This window comes from Vulpes lagopus, chromosome 24 (assembly GCF_018345385.1).
Source record: "Vulpes lagopus strain Blue_001 chromosome 24, ASM1834538v1, whole genome shotgun sequence".
In the NCBI taxonomy this organism is placed as follows: domain Eukaryota; kingdom Metazoa; phylum Chordata; class Mammalia; order Carnivora; family Canidae; genus Vulpes; species Vulpes lagopus.
Window position 1 is genome coordinate 45,531,460 of NC_054847.1, and position 23,762 is coordinate 45,555,221.

General features: G+C 42.2%; 1 protein-coding gene across 2 annotated transcripts; it reads left to right on the top strand.

Moving 5' to 3' along the window:
* Positions 1–4,062: 4,062 nt before the first annotated feature.
* On the top strand, positions 4,063–21,531 carry SERPINB12 (serpin family B member 12). 2 transcript variants are annotated; one of them, XM_041739812.1, is made up of 7 exons: positions 4,063–4,230; positions 6,297–6,425; positions 7,184–7,324; positions 9,075–9,192; positions 17,102–17,244; positions 18,206–18,373; positions 19,349–21,531. In XM_041739812.1, exons 1-7 carry the CDS (start codon positions 4,063–4,065, stop codon positions 19,751–19,753), a joined length of 1,272 nt encoding a protein of 423 aa, XP_041595746.1. In that variant the 3' UTR covers positions 19,754–21,531. The 2 variants fall into 2 exon arrangements, with proteins under 2 accessions (XP_041595746.1, XP_041595747.1); XM_041739813.1 differs by having other exon boundaries at positions 6,297–6,371.
* The last annotated feature ends 2,231 nt before the right edge of the window (positions 21,532–23,762 follow it).

A 23,762-nucleotide genomic window follows, 5' to 3' on the forward strand; every position in this document is an offset into this window, starting at 1 on the left:
GAAAACTGACCTTCGAATTTTTTTTTACTTTATTTTTTGTTGTAACAACATAACATGGCTTTTACTGACCACCAAAGTTAATGAAGAAGAACAATGTTAAGTGGCTTTAAAAATGTTGAAAGTATTATATTTTTAAATTGTCTGCTTGAATATTATTAGAGTAATACTAGAATAAGTCTTGATAAGTGCTACTTAAAATTTTTTTCTTATATAATACTCTTCTGCTTTTCCACTTCTTTTTTTGATGATTTTATTTATTTATTTGAGAGAGGGAGGGCGAGTGTGTGAGCCAGCATGGGGGGAGGGGCAGAGGGAGAGATTCTCCAAGCAGACACCCTGCTGAGCATGGAGCCTGACACAGGGCTGCCTGACACGGGGTTCTATCCCATAACCCGTGAGATCATGACCTGAGCCAAAGCCAAGAGTTGGACACTCAACAAACTGAGCCACCCAGGTGTTCCGATTTTTTCCATTTTATTTTGTAAATTAATACTGGACTCCTCAAAGCTCTTACACCACCACTGGAGCTGCTTCTATTGCTTTATCCACTCTATGAGATGGTGAATTTCTCAGAGGCAGAGATTGGGTCTCATTCAGCTCATCCTTTTATGGGCAGTGACCACACACATGGGAGAACTTTATAAATGGATATTGGGTAATTTGGTTACTGTCAGATTTAGCCAGTCTCTAATTTAAAAACAAGCAAAACAACAACAGCTTTCAGAAGGTAATTATCGGATGCCATTTCAGTTAAGTTATTAAATGCTCATTTTTCTTTATTTTAGAGTTTTCTATAACACCAGGAAAGGTTTCCTGAAATAAATGTTTACATACAGTCATCCAATATCAACTACACCTTTTTTGGATATCCTTCGACAACTACCATTCTTACCCCTCCCTTGGAAGTTTGGGCAGAATTCAAGCTACATAGACTCTGGTGGAAACTTAGAACCAACCACAGGGTAGAACCAGATGAGGCTCAGAAAAGGGATTTGTTGCTGGGTGAGAACATGAGAGTAGCTGGAGCCAGGTTAAAGAACTCATGAAAAGTTAATAAAATTTAGTGTAGATTCTCTGTTCTTTATGTACCAACAGGAAGAGAGAGTTTAGGGGTGCACTGCAGCTCCCAGAGTGAATAAGGGTAACAGTAGAATTAGAAAAGGGTGTAAAATACAGTGTATTCCAGTAAAGAGCAGGCCTGGGCATGGAGAGGTCTGAGCCTTGCTTTTCTCTTGGCCAGCTTTGTGATTGTGCGGAAGTCACTTTGCTGCTTCTGGCCTCAGGTTTTTTAGTCTCGAGAAGAATGGAAGGAGTTGGCCTGCATGAGCAATCATGTCCTTTCCATAGTAGGTAAGACTCTGGTTGTTCAGCTCTGTGCAAGTCATGCCAGAAAGGAACACCCTTCCCCTCTAGTGCCAGGGGCACATCCTCACAAAGAACTGGGGTAAATAGCTGGAACGTTTAAAAAGCCAGGTTGGGATCCTTCAACTTTCAATCCAAATCCCATCTTTTCCTTTAGTATTGTGCTCCTAGTCTTTTACAGTAGTAAACAAATAGCCAGAATATCCGATGCCTTTTCCTTTGATGGCAAAGATTTTGATCAAATAGCCACCTCCGTTATATGACAAAGACTTTAAAAATATTAGAATTAAAAAAATATATTAGTATTTTTTTATCCGAAAATTTGCAACTTCACACAAGCCTGTGCAATTCCCTCAACTCAGACCACCTTGAATTTATCTGATTTCTCTACTTCCTCAGTAAACTTGTTACTAAATGGGTAATTCCAGCCACTGTTGTAAAGTGAACATGTTGGATGTGAAGATATTTTTCCAGATAAAGAATGTAGATTCCTGAGGTGTGAAGCATTACTGAATTCCCAGGCACACTCAGGACATACATGTCTTGGAAAATACCTCCCTGAACTCAGCTTTACTGCACAAAATGAGAAATACTTATGTCACTTACAAATTCAGCAGGGAAAAACATGTAAGCATAAAAATGGACTCTAAGCTGAATGGGAGGGGGTGGGAAACACCAATATATAGTGGGCATGTGTTTGGCCAGCCTGTCCTATATGGAGTGAGATTTAGTAGAAATGGTAGATATAGCACAGAGAGCACTTAGTTTAGGCCAACATGTGTGATGCGATTCTTTGATTCTTTTCTCATCTGGAAAGAGGGAGTGACAATCTACCCAATAAAAGTAAGCTAATATATATAAAACATATGTCTGGCACTATTTAGAAAAATATATATAATGTTATTATTTTTGTTTTTTGTTTTAAAGATTTTATTTATTCATGAGAGACACACACACAGAGAGGCAGAGGGAAAAGCAGGCTCCATGCAGGGAGCCTGATGCGGGATTTGATTCCGGGACTTCAGGATCATGCTTTGGGCCGAAGGCAGGCTCCAAACTACTGAGCCACCTGGGGATCCCCTAATGTTATTTTTTTGAATGAGGTTTTATAGACTAAAAAAGCCAATGTTAAACTGAGAAGATGCTAAAACCAGTGTACACTATTCAATTCAATGCAATAATAATTTCTTAATGCTTACTATGTGCCACATGTCTGATGATAAAAAACACAAGTAAGTGGGCTTATATTTCCATCTTGGAAATACAAAGAAAAAAAGGCATTTCCTTTGAGAGGGATAGTCCAAGGTGAGATCTACATAATATTTTCTTGATACTTTTGGAACAGATCACTGGAAGGACAAGGAATCTGTCCTCAAGGAGTCACTCTCTTACTTTGGTTCCATATTACCTGTGACTCTACCCTGTCAAAAGAAAGTATTCAACCTAATGACTTCTAAAATCCAACATCTTTCAAGGTCAATGATCTCTTGAACAATATTGATGACTGGCTGAAGCACCTCAGGTCCTACAGATTGCATGTGGAATGGGCCAAAGGAGGTGAGAAGGTGACAAAGGACATGACTCATGACAATTTGTTGGGTATATCCTCAGTCCTAGGACGTTGAGGGGAGAGTGCTGGAAAGGGCTTAAGCAGAAACAGGTATAGCCTGTGGAGAAGGAGGTGGAATAAAGGTTTCTTGATTGCTAACCTGACCAAGAAGACACGGTTGCCTGTAACTTTGTTTTACTTGAATAAAGGCAGTCCTACCACAATAGAATTCTGTCCCCCAAAGACATGTCTAAGACCTAATCCCTGGTACCTTGAATGTGTTCTTATTGTGAAGTCTGGTATTTGTAGCTGTAATCAAGTTAAGATGGGGTCCTCCTGGATTCGTGTGGGCCCTATTCCAGTGATTGGTGTCCTTATAAGAAAGGGGAAATTTGGACTTGCACAGAAGACAGTGAAGAACACCACATGAAGATTGGGGCAGAGATTAGTGATGCCTCTACAAACCAAGGAACACCAATGGTTGCTGGCAACCACCAGAAGCTGGGAGAGAGGAAGGAAACAGACTTACCCTGACAGCCTCCAGAATGAACCAATCCTGCCAACACCTTAATTTTGGGCATCTGGTCTCCCGAACTGAAGAAGAATACATTCCTGCTATTTATTTTTTTTATTTATTTTTATTTTTATTTTTTTTAAATTTTTATTTATTTATGATAGTCACAGAGAGAGAGAGAGAGAGAGAGAGAGGCAGAGACACAGGCAGAGGGAGAAGCAGGCTCCATGCACTGGGAGCCTGATGTGGGATTCGATCCCGGGTCTCCAGGATCGCGCCCTGGGCCAAAGGCAGGCGCCAAACCGCTGCGCCACCCAGGGATCCCCATTCCTGCTATTTAAACCACCTGGTTTGCAGTGGTTACCACAGCTCTAGGAAAGTAGCTCACATCACTAAATGAAAATAGATCTCTGTCTGTATCAATATCAATATGGAAATCAATATCTATACAGCAGGATGACGATGGCTCTTGTTTTCAAGTTTTTAATAACGTGTTGAATCATTGTATTTGATTATATTTCATGTATGTAAAATGAGAACTATGGATTTATCTTCCTCTGATCATCATGTTCTCTCTCTCTCTCTCTCTCTCTCTGTTTTATTTTGTTTTTGGTTTTAGACTGTTGTCAGTTTCAGGATGGATTCTCTTGTTGCAGCCAACACCAAATTTTGCTTTGATCTTTTCCAAGAAATAAGCAAAGATGATCATCATAAAAACATCTTCTTTTGTCCCCTGAGCCTCTCAGCTGCCCTTGGCATGGTCCGCCTGGGGGCCAGAAGTGACAGTGCAGAGCAGATCGACCAGGTATGGATCTAGTACCTCTGGGTCCACTCTCTGAGTCAGACCCTTGTCCCTCTTTGGCAAGCCATGCTGCTCACTGAGCCTGGGTCTTGGAAAGAGGCTGCATCTGCCTTGGAGCATTCATTTACGTCCTGCATGTTCTCTCTTCAAGGCTCTGCCTCCTTTGTAACACTTATCCAGCCTCCTCAGTCTCAGCTTTTCTCAGTCACCTTCTCTGTCTCTGTGTGTCTGCAGGTCTGTCCCTCTTCCTCTCTATGATTATCCATGCTGATATTTCTAGCAGTATTTTTAATGTGTGTATGTGTCTTCTCTCTTTCATTCCATAAATAAATATTTAGTAAGCACCAATTATGTACCCAGTGGCTAAAGATCTTGGAGTCCTCCCTGACTCCTCTCTTTCTCTCCCACTTTACATCAACTCTAACTGAACCTCTTTTCTCTTAATATACATCCAGAATGCTGGCACTTCCTGCTATGTCCCTGAGGCCTGACCCAATACCATCCTTTCTAACCTGGATGCAACTTCCTCATGGGCTTCCTTGTTTCTGCTGACAGTTTGTTCTCAATCTATCTGCCAGAAAGATCCTTTAAAAACCTCAGTCAGAGCCTATTTCTCATCTTTTCAAAGCCTGGACTTCCAATTTGGCTAATGACAGGAACCTGAGTCCTTACCATGGCCCATGAAGGTCTGGTATCTGAATTCTAGACAGCTAGGTGACTCCCTCTATCACCCTGTCCCCTCCCCACTCCTCCAGCTACACTGGCTTCCAGATTCCTTGGGTAAGCATGCCCATTCCTGCCTCAGAGCCTTTGCTCCATTCCATTTGCCTCATGGCTTTTCCCCCAGACAAGTGATCTATAACTTACTTTCTCCTTCAGGACCTTGATCAGAATTTACTTCTCAACCAGGCCTACCTTGAACTCTCAATCTGATGTTGCATCTTGACACCCAACCCTGTAAAATTCCCTCTTCGTCCAGCTACTTTCCCCCACATGACATTTGCCATCTTCCAACACAATGTGTACAATAATTCATTACTATGTGCCTCCCCTACTAGAATATAATCTCCCAGATGGCAAGATACTTTGTCATAGAACAGTGCTTGGCTTATAGTAGCCATCCAATCCAAATTTGTAGAAGGAATGAATGAAAGTGACAAGAACAACTTGCCGAATAAACTACAGGCTCCTGAGGTTGGCCTTATAACTTCCCTGGATCTCGCACATGTCACAGAGGTTATGTGGGAACCCTACTGTTGCCTTTAATATGGAGGAGTTGAATTCTTGGATTAAGGTAGAATGTGTTTGGGGTCATCATTCTACCTTATTCATTTACTTTGATTTAGAATATTATTCCTTTAGCAAAACTTAGCTTTAGAGTGTGGTTGGCATCCTCATCCTCCATGAGGTTTCAGATGTTCTTTCTCCAGGCTCCTGGCTTTTGCTTGTTCAGGAAAACTGTGCTGAGCAGTGCAAGATGTGCATTTGTATCTTACCTTTCTGCAATGCTCTGTGTAACTTGTCTTTTGCTGTTATCACTTGCTTGTTTGATTGGAAGGTCTAGATCACTGCTAACACAAATATAATTCGAATCTCATAAGTAATTAAAAATATTAGTAGCCATGAGAAAGTAAAAAGAAATGAGTGAGACTAATTTTAATAATATTTAACTCAGTACATCCAAAATATCATATCAACATGCAATCAATTAAAAAATGTAAATGAGATATTTCACTCTTTTTTTCATACCAAGTCTTCAAAAGTCCAGTGTTGTGTTTTATACCAACAGTCTGCCTGGCTCAATAACCACATGTGTTTCATGGATATCTTGATATTCTTTTAGTTTGATTACATTCACTCTTAAATGCGGACCTGAGGGTAGCATGCAGTTCACTTTCCTTCCATTCCACTTCACAACCAAATCAAGAGAAACATCCACTCCCCTTGGAACTGTTGTTGTTTGACTATGTAATGTAATCATTGTCCCTCTCACACTATAAAACTGTGTTTGAAACAGACTTCATGCTATTCATATTTTCTAAGAGACTCCCATAATTGTCATCATGCAGGTCCTACATTTCAATGAATTTTCCCAGAACGAAAGTAAAGAACCTGATCCCTGTCTGAAAAGCAAAAAACAGGAAGTGCTGGCTGATAGCTCTCTGGAAGCACAGGAAGAAATAAAGGGGTCTCTGCAGGTGAGCTACTACAAATTCCTGCCCCTCTTCTTATGAACTGCTCCTTCTGGCTGTGCTGTATTTGGCAATGGTTACTTATCCCCAAACATTAGGTCCTGGCTGTCATCAGTGGCAATGGCAAGAGCAGGAACACCATATGATCTCCAATTCTTTTCTGATTCTGTATCTTATGTGTTGTTCGCTGTAAGCTAGTTTCCTAAAGAGTAGGATTTTGTATCTTCTGCTCATCATGATAAAGACAGTTAGAGCAAAGCCCCATTACTTATCTACTTTTACAGGGCACAGGTCCCCAGGACGGAGCATGGTTGAGGATGAAGGGCAGTTAGGGGTAGGAATCAGCTGTTGGAGTCTTATTTCTTTCTCCAGTTTTCCCCTTTCTAGTTCATGGGGTAATCTACTGATGCACAAAACTTTTATTGGTTGTCTCATACCAGGAGTGCAAAAGATATTCTCCAGGTTATATATTCCTCTACCTTAGAATGTTTAAGAGGAGGGTGGAGAGGTGGTTGTCTTTTTCTTCTATCTTTTTGAATATAGAGAAAAACAAGGTGCGCTGATCTAAAATATAGTACGCACTGCTGAGTCCCTGGGTGTATTGTTCCTGGATGACCTTGACACCAAGTGGGAGCCGAGATCTTCCCCTGGGATCACTTCCTGCCCTCCATCCCTCTCTTCCTTTCAGCTTGCTCCCCCACATGGTAACAAAGTGAAATGACTCATTTCAGGATCAGGTCACATTTTCTTTCTTCTTTTGTTAGGAGGAGTCTTCCAGTGATGAGAGTGGACTGCTCAGTTGCTACTTCGGGCACCTTCTCTCCAAGATAGACAGGATCAGAGTTGATTACACCCTAAGTATTGCCAACAGGCTTTATGGGGAACAGGGATTCCCCATCTGTCCGGTGAGTTCGGTGTGGTTGATGATGAAAACTATCACACAGCGTACTATTTAAAATCAGTTGAGTAGCTGGATCACTCAGCTGGCACCTCTGGACAGGAGGATGTGCTGTGGACTGGGGGGTCCCCTGGGGTCCCCTGTCTATTGTCCTTCTGGGTTTCAACGTGAGCGGTGTATGAGGCCTGTTGTGGGGGGAAAGAGGGTCATGTCACTAATAGTTTTCAGGGCACGCGTGGGTTTGGTAATGGCCCTGTGTCTTGGGATGGTCTTTCTCAGTAAAGGTGCCTTGCAAATGCACTTGGTAGCTCTTCTTTCCATCTCTCCCTCCGCCCCCAGCACTCCCCTAAAGTCCCCTTTCAGGCCACCAGCGGGCACATCTCAATAAAACTGTACTCACGTAGCAGCACTGAGATGTGGTGGAAGGAGACTGTGTCTGGAGCCAAAAGGCTCATGGCTTGTCCCTGTGGCTGAGCAGCGTGTGCCTCCAGCGAGGCGCATCTGAGTCCAGGCTCCAGCTTCCTCTGTCACTACCAGAAGGAGCCACATACTTAGCAAAGGACACGAGGGGTGGGACCACGGGCAAATGTGTGATGCAGTTGGTTAGGCTGGTCCGGGGAGGGCACAGGCTTAACCTCCTTTGGCCAAAATAAGTATGTTCTCCTGCAACAGAAATGAGATTGTAGATGCTGCTCTTTTTTTTTTTCTTTTAAACTAGCCTTATTGAGTTATAAATTCACCTATTATATGATTCATCTATAAAAAATGTACACCGGATTGGCTTGGGTATATTACTTATGACTTTTCAAAAAATTGTGGTAAAACATAATGTAAGAGTTGCATTTTTCACTATTTTTAAAGTATACAATTCGGTAGCGTTGAGCACATTCACCATGTTGTATAAGCATCATCCAATTTCCAAGACGTTTTCATCGCCCCAGAAACTCCAGAACCATTAAGTAGGATTTTAATTGCTAAAAATAGAGGCATTATATAGCTAAGTCTCTCAAGTTACTTAATATTCATGTTGCAGTGTCTCCATAAATGGGTTATATCCAAGGAAAAGGTATCTGAGGGAAAGGCTTGTGCCCTTGTAACTGTGGACTGCTTTATGAATCAGCATTCTTTTTTCTTTTTGTAAGATTTTATTTATTTATTTTTGAGAGAGTGTGAACAGGAGGAAGGAGCAGAGGGAGTGGGAGAAGGAGGGAAAAGAATCTCTTTTGATAAAAAAAAAATTCACTTATGAGAGACATAGAGAGAGAGAGAGACATAGAGAGAGAGGCAGAGACATAGGCAGAAGGAGAAGCAGGCTCCCTGCAGGGAGCCTAGTATGGGACTCTATCTCAGTACCCCAGGATCATGATCTGAGCCAAAGGCAGACTCTCAACCAGTGAGCCACCCAGGTGCCCTGAGGAGAAAGAATCTTGAGCAGACTCCATGCTGATCGCAGAGACTGACACGGGGCTCCATCTCACGACCCTGAGACCATGACCTGAGCTGAAACCAAGAGACAAGTGCTTACCCAACTGAGCCACCTTGGTGCCCCGTGAATAACCCTTCTATATCCTAAATTGTCACCACAATGAGTGTAAGGCCTCTGGCTAATTGAAAATGGGCATAGATAGAGACCACATGCATCCTTTTTAAATAACTGGGCACATCTCTCACTTGGCTTCTCTTGATTGCCTCACGCCTAACTATTAGCGCAGTTATCTAATTTCATTGCATTATTTCTCTTTATTCCAATTTAATAGGAATACTTAGATGGTGTGATTCAATTTTACCACACGACCATTGAAAGTATTGATTTCCGAAAAGAAACCGAAAAGTCCAGACAACAGATTAACTTTTGGGTTGAATCTCAGTCCCAAGGTAAGAAAGCCCAAACGCATTGTAGCTGGTGTTCTTTTCCACTTAGAAGGAGAAAAGTCAGGCCAGTGTCTGAGATTGCTAGTCTGTCACGACCAGGTGCTCACTTACATGGACCATGTCCAAGGCCATTTGGCAGGTGCGAACCGTCAGACACCTAGATGCTGTGCTGCTTACTGTTGCTTTTTTGCTCCAATAGAAAAGGTGAAATCCTTTCAGCCAAGCACATGCCAGCAGGATGTTAACTATTTCCATTTTGTTAAAAAAAAAGATCAGTAGAAAGATTGTGAGGAGAATCTATTCAGTGGGAAAGGGGGACATAATAAAATCCCAATTTTTATCAACTTTCATTAACTATATAGGTGTTTTCTGAGTTAAGGAGGGTTTAGAAATACTGATGAGAAGTGAAACTTGAAACTTTAAGTTCAATGGAATAGTTTTTTTAAATATGAAACTCCCCTGTCTGAACTCATCTTGGGAGAAGCGACTAAATCCAAAATTATTTCTCCTTGCTTGGTCCACATGCCACAGAAATTCCTGTTCCTTCAAGGTTCTACTCAGTTGCCAAGAGGAAAGTGTGTTCGCTGAAAAAATTCATACTAAGCCACAAATATCTCATTTCTCCTAGTTAGCTAACTCTTCTGGAGTATTTTAAGTGTAGGTGATGTCAACATAATTTATTATTATGGGGTTTAAGTGGAAGTGCTACCGTAGGAAGCTTTACTCATCTTTTTTTTTTTTTTTTTGCTTTTCAATTATTTATTTATTTGTTTCACGATTATTTATTTATTTATTTTATTTTTTATTTTTTAATTTATTTTTTATTGGTGTTCAATTTACCAACATACAGAATAACCCCCAGTGCCCGTCACCCATTCACTCCCACCCCCCACCCTCCTCCCCTTCTACCACCCCTAGTTCGTTTCCCAGTTAGGAGTCTTTATGTTCTGTCTCCCTTTCTGATATTTCCCACACATTTCTTCTCCCTTCCCTTATATTCCCTTTCACTATTATTTATATTCCCCAAATGAATGAGAACATATAATGTTTGTCCTTCTCCGATTGACTTACTGCACTCAGCATAATACCCTCCAGTTCCATCCACGTTGAAGCAAATGGTGGGTATTTGTCGTTTCTAATGGCTGAGGAATATTCCATCGTGTACATAGACCACATCTTCTTTATCCATTCATCTTTCGATGGACACTGAGGCTCCTTCCACAGTTTGGCTATAGTGGCCATTGCTGCTATAAACATCGGGGTGCAGGTGTCCCGGCGTTTCATTGCATCTGAATCTTTGGGGTAAATCCCCAGCAGTGCAATTGCTGGGTCGTAGGGCAGGTCTATTTTTAACTCTTTGAGGAACCTCCACACAGTTTTCCAGAGTGGCTGCACCAGTTCACATTCCCACCAACAGTGTAAGAGGGTTCCCTTTTCTCCGCATCCTCTCCAACATTTGTGGTTTCCTGCCTTGTTAATTTTCCCTATTCTCACTGGTGTGAGGTGGTATCTCATTGTGGTTCTGATTTGTATTTTCCTGATGGCAAGTGATGCAGAGCATTTTCTCATGTGCATGTTGGCCATGTCCATATCTTCCTCTGTGAGATTTCTCTTCATGTCTTTTGCCCATTTCATGATTGGATTGCTTGTTTCTTTGGTGTTGAGTTTAATAAGTTCCTTATAGATCTTGGAAACTAGCCCTTTATCTGATATGTCATTTGCAAATATCTTCTCCCATTCTGTAGGTTGTCTTTGAGTTTTGTTGACTGTATCCTTTGCTGTGCAAAAGCTTCTTATCTTGATGAAGTCCCAATAGTTCATTTTTGCTTTTGTTTCTTTTGCCTTTGTGGATGTATCTTGCAAGAAGTTACTGTGACCGAGTTCAAAAAGGGTGTTGCCTGTGTTCTCCTCTAGGATTTTGATGGAATCTTGTCTCACATTTAGATCTTTCATCCATTTTGAGTTTATCTTTGTGTATGGTGAAAGAGAGTGGTCCAGTTTCATTCTTCTGCATGTGGATGTCCAATTTTCCTAGCACCATTTATTGAAGAGACTGTCGTTCTTCCAATGGATAGTCTTTCCTCCTTTATCGAATATCAGTTGACCATAAAGTTCAGTACAACCTGAAATCTGGCATTGTGATGCCCCCAGATATGGTTTTCTTTTTTAAAATTCCCCTGGCTATTCAGGGTCTTTTCTGATTCCACACAAATCTTAAAATAATCTGTTCTAACTCTCTGAAGAAAGTCCATGGTATTTTGATAGGGATTGCATTAAACGTGTATATTGCCCTGGGTAACAATGACATTTTCACAATATTAATTCTGCCAATCCATGAGCATGGAATATTTTTCCATCTCTTTGTGTCTTCCTCAATTTCTTTCAGAAGTGTTCTATCTATAGTTTTTAGGGTATAAATCCTTTACCTCTTTGGTTAGGTTTATTCCTAGGTATCTTATGGTTTTGGGTGCAATTGTAAATGGGATTGACTCCTTAATTTCTCTTTCTTCAGTCTCATTGTTAGTGTATAGAAATGCCATTGATTTCTGGGCATTGATTTTGTATCCTGCCACGCTACCAAATTGCTGTATGAGTTCTAGCAATCTTGGGGTGGAGGCTTTTGGGTTTTCTATGTAGAGTATCATGTCATCAGCGAAGAGGGAGAGTTTGACTTCTTCTTTGCCAATTTGAATGCCTTTAATGTCTTTTTGTTGTCTGATTGCTGAGGCGAGGACTTCCAGTACTATGTTGAACAGCAGTGGTGAGAGTGGACATCCCTGTCTTGTTCCTGATCTTAGGGGAAAGGCTCCCAGTGCTTCCCCATTGAGAATGATATTTGCTGTGGGCTTTTTGTAGATGGCTTTTAAGATGTTGAGGAATGTTCCCTCTATCCCTACACTCTGAAGAGTTTTGATCAGGAATGGATGCTGTATTTTGTCAAATGCTTTCTCTGCATCTAATGAGAGGATCATATGGTTCTTGGTTTTTCTCTTGCTGATATGATGAATCACATTGATTGTTTTACGAGTGTTGAACCAGCCTTGTGTCCCAGGGATAAATCCTACTTGGTCATGGTGAATAATTTTCTTAATGTATTGCTGGATCCTATTGGCTAGTATCTTGTTGAGAATTTTTGCATCCATGTTCATCAGGGATATTGGTCTGTAATTCTCCTTTTTGGTGGGGTCTTTGTCTGTTTTTGGAATTAAGGTGATGCTGGCCTCATGGAACGAATTTGGAAGTACTCCATCTCTTTCTATCTTTCCAAACAGCTTTAGGAGAATAGGTATGGTTTCTTCTTTAAACGTTTGATAGAATTCCCCTGGGAAGCCATCCGGCCCTGGACTCTTGTGTCTTGGGAGGTTTTTGATGACTGCTTCAATTTCCTCCCTGGTTATTGGCCTGTTCAGGTTTCTATTTCTTCCTGTTCCAGTTTTGGTAGTTTGTGGCTTTCCAGGAATGCGTCCATTTCTTCTAGATTGCCTAATTTATTGGCGTATAGCTGTTCATAATATGTTTTTAAAATCGTTTGTATTTCCTTGGTATTGGTAGTGATCTCTCCTTTCTCATTCATGATTTTATTAATTTGAGTCTTCTCTCCCTTCTTTTTAATAAGGTTGGCTAATGGTTTATCTATCTTATTAATTCTTTCAAAGAACCAACTCCTGGTTCTGTTGATCTGTTCCACAGTTCTTCTGGTCTCGATTTCATTGAGCTCTACTCGAATCTTTATTAACTCTCTTCTTCTGCTGGGTGTAGGATCTATTTGCTGTTTTTTCTCTAGCTCCTTTATGTGTAAGGTTAGCTTTTGTATTTGAGTTCTTTCCAGTTTTTGAATGGATGCTTGTATTGCGATGTATTTCCCCCTCAGGACTGCTTTTGCTGCATCCCAAAGATTTTGAACGGTTGTATCTTAATTCTCATTAGTTTCCATGAATCTTTTAAATTCTTCCTTAATTTCCTGGTTGACCCTTTCATCTTTTAGCAGGATGGTCCTTAACCTCCACGTGTTTGAAGTCCTTCCAAACTTCTTGTTGTGATTTAGTTCTAATTTCAAGGTATTATGGTCTGAGAATACGCAGGGGATGATCCCAATCTTTTGGTATCAGTTCAGACCCGATCTGTGACCCAGTATGTGGTCTATTCTGGAGAAAGTTCCATGTGCACTTGAGAAGAATGTGTATTCAGTTGAGTTTGGATGTAAAGTTCTGTAGATATCTGTGAAATCCATCTGGTCCAGTGTATCATTTAAAGCTCTCGTTTCTTTGGAGATGTTGTGCTTAGAAGACCTATCTAGTATAGAAAGAGCTAGATTGAAGTCACCAAATATAAGTGTATTATTATCTAAGTATTTCTTCACTTTGGTTATTACTTGATTGATACATTTGGCAGCTCCCTCATTCGGGGCATATATATTGAGGATTGTTAAGTCCTCTTGTTGGATAGATCCTTTAAGTATGATATAGTGTCCCTCTTCATCTCTCACTGCAGTCTTCGGGGTAAATTTTAGTTTATCTGATATGAGGATGGCTACCCCTGCTTTCTTTTGAGGACCATTTGAATGGTAAATGGTTCTCCAACCTTTTATTTTCAGGCTGTAGGTGTCCTTCTGTCTAAAATGAGTCTCTTGTAGACAGCAAATAGATGGTCCTGCTTTTTTATCCAGTCTGACACCCTGCGCCTTTTGATGGGGTCATTAAGCCCGTTCACGTTCAGAGTTACTATTGAGAGATATGAGTTTAGTGTCACCATGATATCTATTCAGTCCTTTTTTTTGTGGATTGTTCCACTGGACTTCTTCTTAAAGGGGAATTTTAAGAGTCCCCCTTAAAATTTCTTGCAGAGCTGGTTTGGAGGTCACATATTCTTTCAGTTCCTGCCTGTCTTGGAAGCTCTTTATCTCTCCTTCCATTTTGAATGAGAGCCTTGCTGGATAAAGTATTCTTGGTTGCATGTTCTTCTCATTTAGGACCCTGAATATATCCTGCCAGCCCTTTCTGGCCTGCCAGGTCTCTGTGGAGAGGTCTGCTGTTACCCTAATATTCCTCCCCATAAAAGTCAGGGATTTCTTGCCTCTTGCTGCTTTAAGGATCTGCTCTTTATCTTTGGAATTTGCAAGCTTCACTATTAGATGTCGGTTTTTATTGATTTTAGGGGGGGGGATCTCTCTATTTCCTGACTCTGAATGCCTGTTTCCCTTCCCAGATTAGGAAAGTTTTCAGTTCGGATTTGTTCGAATACATATTCTGGCCCTCTGTCCCTTTCGGCGCCCTCGGGAACCCCAATTGAACGTTGGTTTTTCTTCCTCAGGCTGTCATTTATTTCCCTTAATCTATCCTCATGGTCTTTTAATTGCCTGTCTCTTTTTTCCTCAGTTTCCCTCTTTGCCATCAACTTGTCTTCTATGTCACTCACTTGTTCTTCCACCTTGTTAACCCTCGTCGTTAGGACTTCTAGTTTAGATTGCTACTCATTCAATTTATTTTTAATTTCTGCCTGATTAGCACTAAATTCTGCAGTCATGAAGTCTCTTGAGTCCCTTATGCTTTTTTTCTAGAGCCACCAGTAGCTGTATAATAGTGCTTCTGAATTGGCTTTCTGACATTGAATTGTAATCCAGATTTTGTAACTTTGTGGGAGAGAGGACTGTTTCTGATTCTTTCTTTTGAGGTGAGGTTTTCCTTCTAGTCATTTTGCTCAGTGCAGAGCGGCCAAAAGCAAGTTGTATTGGGAAAAGGAGAAAAAGAGAGGAGAGAAAGAAGGAAAGAAAAGAGAAAAAGAAAAACAAAAAAAAGGAAGAAAAAAAGAAAAAAAGAAGAAAAAAAGAAAGAAAAAGAAAGAATGGAAAAAAAGGGTGGGGGAAGGAAACAAGTCAAAAAGCAAAAAAAAAAAAAAAAAAAAAACAAAAAAAAACCTAACAAGCAAAGCAAAACAAAACAACAACAACAAAAACCACAGGGGAGTATCTTCCGATTCTGTGTACTTTTAGTCCCTTGACTTCCCCTGGAACTTGTCCGTCTAGCTGGTCTTCTGGGGGAGGGGCCTGTTGTGCTGATTCTCAGGTGTTAGAACTTGGGGGAGTTGCTCTGCCCCTGCCTGGTGCAGGGCTCAGTGGGGGTTGTTTACCCCGTGAGGCCCCGGGAGGAAGCCACAGTGGCGGGGGCAGCTCTGGGACCCTGGAGTCAGCCCCCGCAGTAACTCCGGGGCTCTCCGTCTGCAGGGCCTGGAGGCTCCGGGGCGGGGCCGCTGATCTGCTCAGCTCGGGGCAGGAGCGTCCTCGCTGTCCTGGGCCCTCCCGGCCTCTGCCTGTCCCGGGGGAGGCCGGATCCTGGGCTGTGTCCCGGCGCCCTGTGCCCCGGGGCCTGCGCTGTTGGATTCGCGCTCCCGCCCCGCAGCCCCCTCCGCGGAGCCGCCGCCCGAGCCCCTCCGAGCTGCTCCGGATCCCGCCGAGCGCTGCAGCCCTTAGGGAGCTCGGCGCATCTCCCCGGGGCGCAGGTGCCTGTTAGTGTCCCAGGGAGCCCGAGGGCATCCCCGCCCTCCTGGGTCCTGCTCCACCTCCCTGCGGGCCCCTTTCCACCCGGAGAGGTTGGTGCAGCTCCTGCTCCTCCGGGACGGGGCTCTCCTGTCCTGGGGACACTCGCCCCGGCCTCAGCCCGGCTCCTTGCGGGGCCCCTCCCCCTTGGAGGCCTTTTGTTTATTTCTTTTTCCCCGTCTTCCTACCTTGATAGAAGCGTGAACTCTTCTCACTGTAGCGTTCCAGCTGTTCTCTCTTTAAATGTCATGCTGAATTCGTAGATTATCAGGATGATTTGAAGGTTTTCTAGGTAATTGGTGGGGACAGGTGATTTGGGGACCCTACTCTTCTGCCATCGTGCCCCTCCTCCCTTTACTCATCTTTAAGGACTCGGCATGCATTCAGATAACGGATGGATTGGTATTTTGCGGTGGAAAAGAATGCTGTACTATAAATGGATGACAGCATGGGATTTTCCAGGCCACTGGGGGGCTGTGTTATGGTGAAAAGAGCCTCAGAGCTGGGCCAAGAGCTAGAATCTGGCCCCAGAACTGATCTCAGCCAGCCTTGCTGAGTTTTGACATGTGGCCTTACCTCTTACTGGCTGTAGTTTATTCCTTATAAGAAAATATAGCAATACCTACTTCTCATGGTTGACATGAGATGGAATGAGAGAGGACTCACGGAAGGCCCTATTCATATATCCTGACTAGGCCGGGATATAAAAACCATATAAAAATTTATATGCATTTTTGTTTGTATTTAAGCATACGCCTTTTGCTGTGATGAGCGCTTGAGATAGGAATTTTACACAATAGCTCTGTTTCTCGAAGAGGTTATAATATAATCAGGTGGCAGGGGCTACTCTGAAAGTTAAATCATGACACAGGATGTCTGATAGCAAGTTCCCACCACAGTGGTTCAGTGAATTGAAGGAAATTCCCTCTGTTTCAGAGCTTTAGAATGGGTCCCTCTTGGGGTTGAGTGATAGCATTTCTCCCCCATCACTTCCACCCTCATCTCCACTGCACCCAGAACTATGAGTCCTGTCATTTTCTTGGGTTAGTTCTCTCTTTCTCTCTCTCTCCCTTTTTTGTAAATATTTTTTTATTTGTTCTTGAGAGACACACACAAAGAGGCAGAGACATAGGCAGAGGGAGAAGCAGGCTCCCCATGGGGAGCCCGATGCGGGACTGTATCCCAGGACCCTGGGATCATGGCCTGAGCCAAAGGCAGATGCTCCAACCACTGAGCCACCCAGGCATCCCTCTCGAGTTAGTTCTTGAATCAGGCATGCCATAGCCTTGGGGATGGGAAGCAGCATTAAGGAAAATCTGTCTACATGAATACCTCTGATACAACTCATATTCAGGATATTCTCTGAAACCTTTTTTAAAGGTAAAATCAAGGAACTTTTTGACAAGGATGCTATTGACAGCACAACCGTGCTCGTGCTGGTGAATGCTGTTTACTTCAAGGCCAAATGGGAAAAATATTTTGACTCTAAAAACACAGTTGATGCACCTTTCTCTCTAAACGAGGTAAGATATTATAGCACATGGTTTTCTAGACATCCCACTGATTATTCCACTAAGAAGTACAATTTGCAGGATGTATAGTCAAATTTAGAACGTAGGTCTCTGGGTTACAGCATACAATATAATAAGAATATTTTGTTATTAGCAAAAATCAGTACCTGAATTTTGTTGACCATCTCATTGCCAGGTACTGCGCTGAGCATTTTCCACTCATTATTTCACTTGTTCCCTAAAATATCATTATGAAAATGGGTGTTATTATTTCAATCTAGGAGTTGAGGGAAAAGAATGCAAAGGTTAGGTTACTTAGCTAAATCCATGCATTGGCATTCACATCTGTATTTGTCTCAAGAAACCTGGGATCTTAGCCCAGACTGTAGAATGGAGGAAAGGAAAGGATTCGATCCCACTCCACCATCTGTTAGCTATGTCACTCTCACAAGCATTGTCCATCCTCATCTGTAGACTGGTGACCTCTCACAAGGTGTCTGGGGTGGTGCCCTGTATCTGATGGAAGCCTAGGAAAAAATGTTGTTTTTTAATAGTACATGATTATCGTTTAAACCAAAGTTTCCACTGGTGCTGGGGAGGTCATTCAGGCCAGTGAGAGCAAGGGGTCAGGTGAGGCTAAGAGACTGGGACTGGGTGGGGCAGGCATGGAGGGGGAGCAAGTGGGGCTTGTTTCCCTGGCTAGGGTAGGTCAATGCCTGGATGGACAGTTTACCAAGAAGTGACCTTAGGAGCTGAAGAACCTATTAAAACCATGGGAAAATAAAGTGTTGACAAAGGAAGGGCTGACTGATCAGTGGGCCCAGAATTCATAGGTTAGTTCACTGGCATGACTTAAAGCTTCTGGTGAAGACCCTTCTCATGAATAGAGCCCTGTTCTCAGAAGAGAAGGAGGCCACGTGAGCTTGTGAACTTACTCGGGCAGTCCTGTGATTTTCTGTCTTGTCCACTGCAGAATGAAAAGAAGACTGTGAAGATGATGCACCAGAAAGACCTATTTAGAATCGGCTTCATAGAGGAGCTGAAGGCACAGATCCTCGAAATGAGGTACACCAAGGGGGCACTCAGCATGTTCGTCCTGCTGCCTCCTTACTCTGCAGATAACGTGAAGGGCCTGGAAGAGGTAAATCATCACTTGCACATCTCTCCAAAAGATGTCATTGTCGATCTCAGGAGAGGGGCCCTATTTACCATTTACCTTTCTGAGGAAGGATGGCACCTCAGCTAGCAGATGTATCAGAGAGGATATCAGAATCTGAATTCTGTGAGATAGTTCTTCCTCATTGATTTAGAAAAGAACAAATGCCAAAAGCATTGGATAGGACTCACCTCTCCCATTGCGTAGCTCTTGGCAGTTGTCCTCTGGATCAGACCAAGGAATCATCTGGATGCAGAGGGATGTGAGAATTACTACAAATGAAACTTCTTTTCCTTTTCTCTGAATAGCCTGATTTCAGTCAATCTCTTGATTGAACTATTCTGCTATGGGTCACATCACGACCCTTCAGCTGAAATCTGTTTTTGTGTGCACATGCCTTAAGAGAGTGGAGACACTGACACCGTAATAGATTGCTTGTGAGGTGTGAATCAATGAAGGCTATGGAGGCTTGGCTGTATACTGTTCTGTGCAGCGAAGAGTTGGAGACAGAGGGAGAGAGAAATACCTGGATAGTGATCACAAAAATGGCCGTTATTCAAAATGTATTGTGTACTAGTGCTATGTTAAATATTTTACATACCTTATTTTGTTCAACCCTCGCAATAGCCTAATGATATTCACTTTATTTTTTAGAAGAGGGGATTGAACCTCAGAACGTTAAGGCTTGGCCAACCTCACCCAACTTGGTTGACTGACCTTTGCTGGGCTTTGACATTCAGATACCAGATGACACTAGAACTAAACCATCCTATGACTTCTAAAGAGGAAAGAGGTTTGCTTTGAGGAATTTAAATGAAATCAGAATATTTTGAGGCTTAGGGAAGGACCCAGAAGATTGTTATACTGGCTGTTGAAATAGGCTCAAGCCCTTTGAAGTAATTGGGACATCCTCTGCAGGATCATAATCTGACCCTAAACATTATTTCCTTCCTCTTATAGCTTGAAAAGAACATCACTCATGAAAAAATAGTGGCCTGGAGCAGCTCAGAGAATATGTCAGAAGAAACAGTAGCGGTTTCCTTCCCGCAGTTCACCCTGGAAGACAGCTACGATCTCAATTCTATTCTACAGGACATGGGCATCACGGATGTCTTTGAGGAAGGGAAGGCTGATCTTACTGGAATCTCTCCAAGTCCCAATTTGTACCTGTCAAAAGTTGTCCATAAAACCTTTGTGGAAGTGGATGAAGATGGCACCCAGGCAGTTGCTGCCAGCGGGGTTGTCGGCATGGAAAGGTCCTTATCTTCTGGGGTGACATTTACTGTTGATCATCCCTTCCTCTTTTTCATCAGACACAACAAAACCAAAACCATTCTCTTCTATGGCAGGGTCTGCTCTCCTTGAAAAGAGCACAGTGTCTAGTACCTGGGAGCTGGAAGAAAGTGGTGGTATGGTCCCCCCCTGGCATAACATGGGCATTTGTGTTCTCATTGATATCCAAAGCTGACCAAATTTTATCACAGCTCTATGCCTCCTTCCTCCAGACACTGGCCCGTGCTTGTCCTGATCCTTCTCTCACCCTGTAGCTTAGCTGACTTTCATCTATGTCCATTAGTATCGAAGACTCTGGCCCCTCCTTAACCTTTCCCTTTCACCGCACTGAGCACTCAAGAATATCATTTCCCCTCTGTGACCTACAGGTCAATGTTATCAAGAATGTGACTGACGTTAAGTTCCCTACCTCCTTATGAAGGAATCCTGAAAGTTCATTAGACCACTTCTAGGAGAGGATAAAGTCAGAAGCCACTTTAACATGGGCAGCAGGAGGAAATGTTTAAATGGAATGTGTCTTAGAAACTCAGCTCTGTTTCTACTGTAGTTAAAACCATGGCCCATTGCTGGGCAAGATGTCCTGCCTCTTCCTCATAGAAGATGTCCCGTAAGGTGCTTCTCCTCCGGGAGAAAGTAAGAGGATTTATTACTGAAGAGGATTTAAGTGAGAATACAAGGACAGAAGCCTGCCCCAACCAGCACTCATTCTGCACAGAACAGGATACGTTTTGTGAATCTGACATTGACCCAGGAGAGCGGCAATGGATTTAAAAATTAGTCTCAGCTTTCCTTATTGAGTCTCCTAGGCCATCATCATGAAGCACTATCCTGTGTGTCTCCTTCACCCCCTTCCTCAAAGAATTCTTCTCAGTAGTTACCCCTAGATACCCAGCATGTTAGGTAGGACAGGGGAGTGCTGCCTTCACCTCGGGCTGCTGGTCTCCCTGGCCCCCTCTGTCAGGAGTCTGGCCATGTGGACCTATTTCCTCCTGGAGGCCTCATGCCTGGTCACATTCTGAGAATAGGCCTGGGTCTGGGCATGATGCACATGGAAACTTCTGTCAGGAAAGCCCTTGGCTTCATATCAAGCTCTAGTCTACTGAAAGCCTGATGCCCGAGTGTTCAATACTCCAGGACCTGGGACCTTCGTTCTCTGATGTGTCTGTCTGAGTTCCTGATTTCTGCCTTAGCTGAATGCTCTGTAATGCCTACTAACAATGCCTAACTCTAGGACGTTGCCAGTCATTCTGTCAAGGTGAATTCCTGGTCTTGGTCATGGTTCTGTTTTCTTGTCCCACCCTATGAGCATCATCCTCCTAGTTGCCACTATGTCGGTTAAGTGTGGCTGTGGCAGTTTTTGGAGGAGGAGGTACGTTAAGTTCAGCGCTGTCATGCTGCCTCCCCTCCAGCCCCCTTTTCCTCTACATTAATAATTGCTTTGTGCTGTGAGGGACCAGTTCCATATTCCCCATATAGACTTCTCATCGTCAAGGTTGTTTGTGAGTGTAGAAAAAATTCTCATTGATAATGTAAGGCAGCTTGAGGTGGCTCTTCCAAGTCCTTGCCACAGAATGCATGTCCCATGGTCAAATTTATGTCAGGTAATCAAATACATAGTCTCTTCTGTGTTTCCTTTTGGGGAAAGATTCTGTGCCTGGCCTGTCATCACTGTTGGATACTGAGCTGGAAAACTATGACCTATGTGGCATTGTCTGGCCTTGCTTATGTTCTTATTCTTTTCCTTGATAAGCACATCTTCTCATTTGTATTGGTGTCTCTCAGAATTTTAATCACAAAAGGAAAAATGTATCTATTTACAAAAATGAGAATGAGATTCTTAAGTCTTTCTGTGAATCAATGAGCAGACTCTTTACTAATCTTCCATTGATTAAAATGTTTTTTCTTAGTAAATAAAGCACTTTTGTAGGTAGTTATAATGTGTATACTATTTTATGTGCCAACTATTTTAGTTAGCTAAGCCTGACTTTAAATACTTTCATCCAAAAATATAGAAATACGTAATCTATAAAGCTAACCATTCATCTCAATGATGTCAGAAAGATATCTCTTGTGCCAGAAAATCGTTTCCAACTTTCCACCAGAATTACATGTGAAGGCATACACAAAAGATGAAAGCTTGCTATGATTCTAAAACCTAGGAGTGATAGCCAATGGATCATCACATTTGGAAGACATTTCTGCTGACTACAAGTTAAAAGCTGGACGGCAAGCCTAGTCAAGGGGTTCCCGGTACTGTGTCACTCCGTGTCAGTCTGCTTTGTGCCCTACCATTATTGCCTCCTCCAGGGTTAAGACACACACACAAGAGCTCTGTCAGTTTAAATTCCAGACATCCACTTCTCTCCTTTGTCCTTGCTGGGGTCTCCTAGCCTCTGTCTTTCTTGTCATTTTCTTTCTTCCTGCAGCCACTTGAAGACTGAATGAAACTCCCTCAATACAATGCACAGGAAAGTGAAGAGAGGTATTGGCACTTTCTACCCGGAGCAGTCTAGCCTTCACAATCGAGTATTTTTGGTGGGACAAGGTCAGAAAGAACCCTGGTGGTAATGTTGTTGGATTCGTGTATTTCATTTAATCCTTCCATTTGGAGTGTCAGAGAGACTACATGGAGAGGAAAGCATTCTAACTTGGTCCAATGGAACTACAGTAGATGGAAGCCTATGAGAAACTGGGGATCATGCTCAAATCTAGGAGTTCTTGACTCTCATTCTTGCGCCAGTGAGATTGACCCTTTAATATAGCAGCCCGAGACACAGAGAGCATGCAAATCCGTGTTCTATAAGTGCTAGAAAACCAACCTGAGTGTGCAAATCTGGGGAGTGAGCTCCTCTGTTTCTAGTTGAAGATTCCTTCTGCTTAGCAACATTGACAGGTGGGACAAATGAGGCAATGTAGATTCCTAAACAACTGATTCATTTACTCTGACTACAAACATTCTGAGAAGAGAACCAGGAATGTGTTATACCCAACAGGCCCTCTAGTACTCTTCAGTTCACAGGCTCTGTACATTCTGTTTTATTTCAGCCTGGGCCCTCCTTATGATTTCACACATTATCTAAAGCATCTTTACCCCTCAAACTCCTCCCCAGTTTTTCTTAGTGATGAAGCAAGCCTGAACATACATTGCTTCATTCCCTGATTGCTATTTACTCCTTTGCATGTGTGGATTTTTTTTAAACTACAATGTCATTAACTTTAGGTGGAGGCCCTATGATTGGGATGATGGGTGCCATGTGGTGTGTCAGTGGGTTTCTTTGCTCCATAATTGAAGGCCAATGTCAAATGTGTTCTTCATCCACCATTAATCGTGTTGTGTTCTTGTTTTCCCAAATTCATTGTCTTACTCTTTTATTTCTTTACTCAAATATAATACAAGATTTATCCCAACACAGGCACACCTCTTACCAATGTGTTCTATATACTTAATAATTAATTTAAAAATTCTCATATTCTCATATACTGTTTCCCTTCTAAATAATGTTATCCATCACGTTCATCAAACAATGTTTTAGCTACAGATGTGTGAAAGGATTTGAGAAGAAATCAAATGCACAACAGTGGAACTGGTGGAAACTCACACACCTTTTGTTGATACACACCGGTTCGAATAGATCATTACAGGACCAGGGTTAAGTAAATGGGAAAAAACATATAGGGCCATGAAAAAAAATAGTGCCCAATAAGGAATTAATATATCATGCTATGGACAAAAAAAAAAATGAGGTTTCAGAAAATTATTTGTGGCAAGAACCAGAAAAGAACCTTAGAAAACTTTGATAGGTTTTAAAAAGGCAGGCATCTGTGGAATTAAACAGAAATCTATGAAGATAAACTGTAGATAAACTGTGACAACGTGTGAAAGAATTGGATGAGATATAAAAAGACTGCCAGGGACCTCAAAATACAATAGCAGAATTTAAATAGATTTTAGAGGCAGTAAAGAAGCAGAAATGGTGCCTGGAAAATTTATTTAATGAATAGAGTGTATTTCAGTGTTTGTCTTAGAATATTTAGGAGATAATAAAAGAGAAATTCACAGCTATGAAGAACAGAAAGTAAA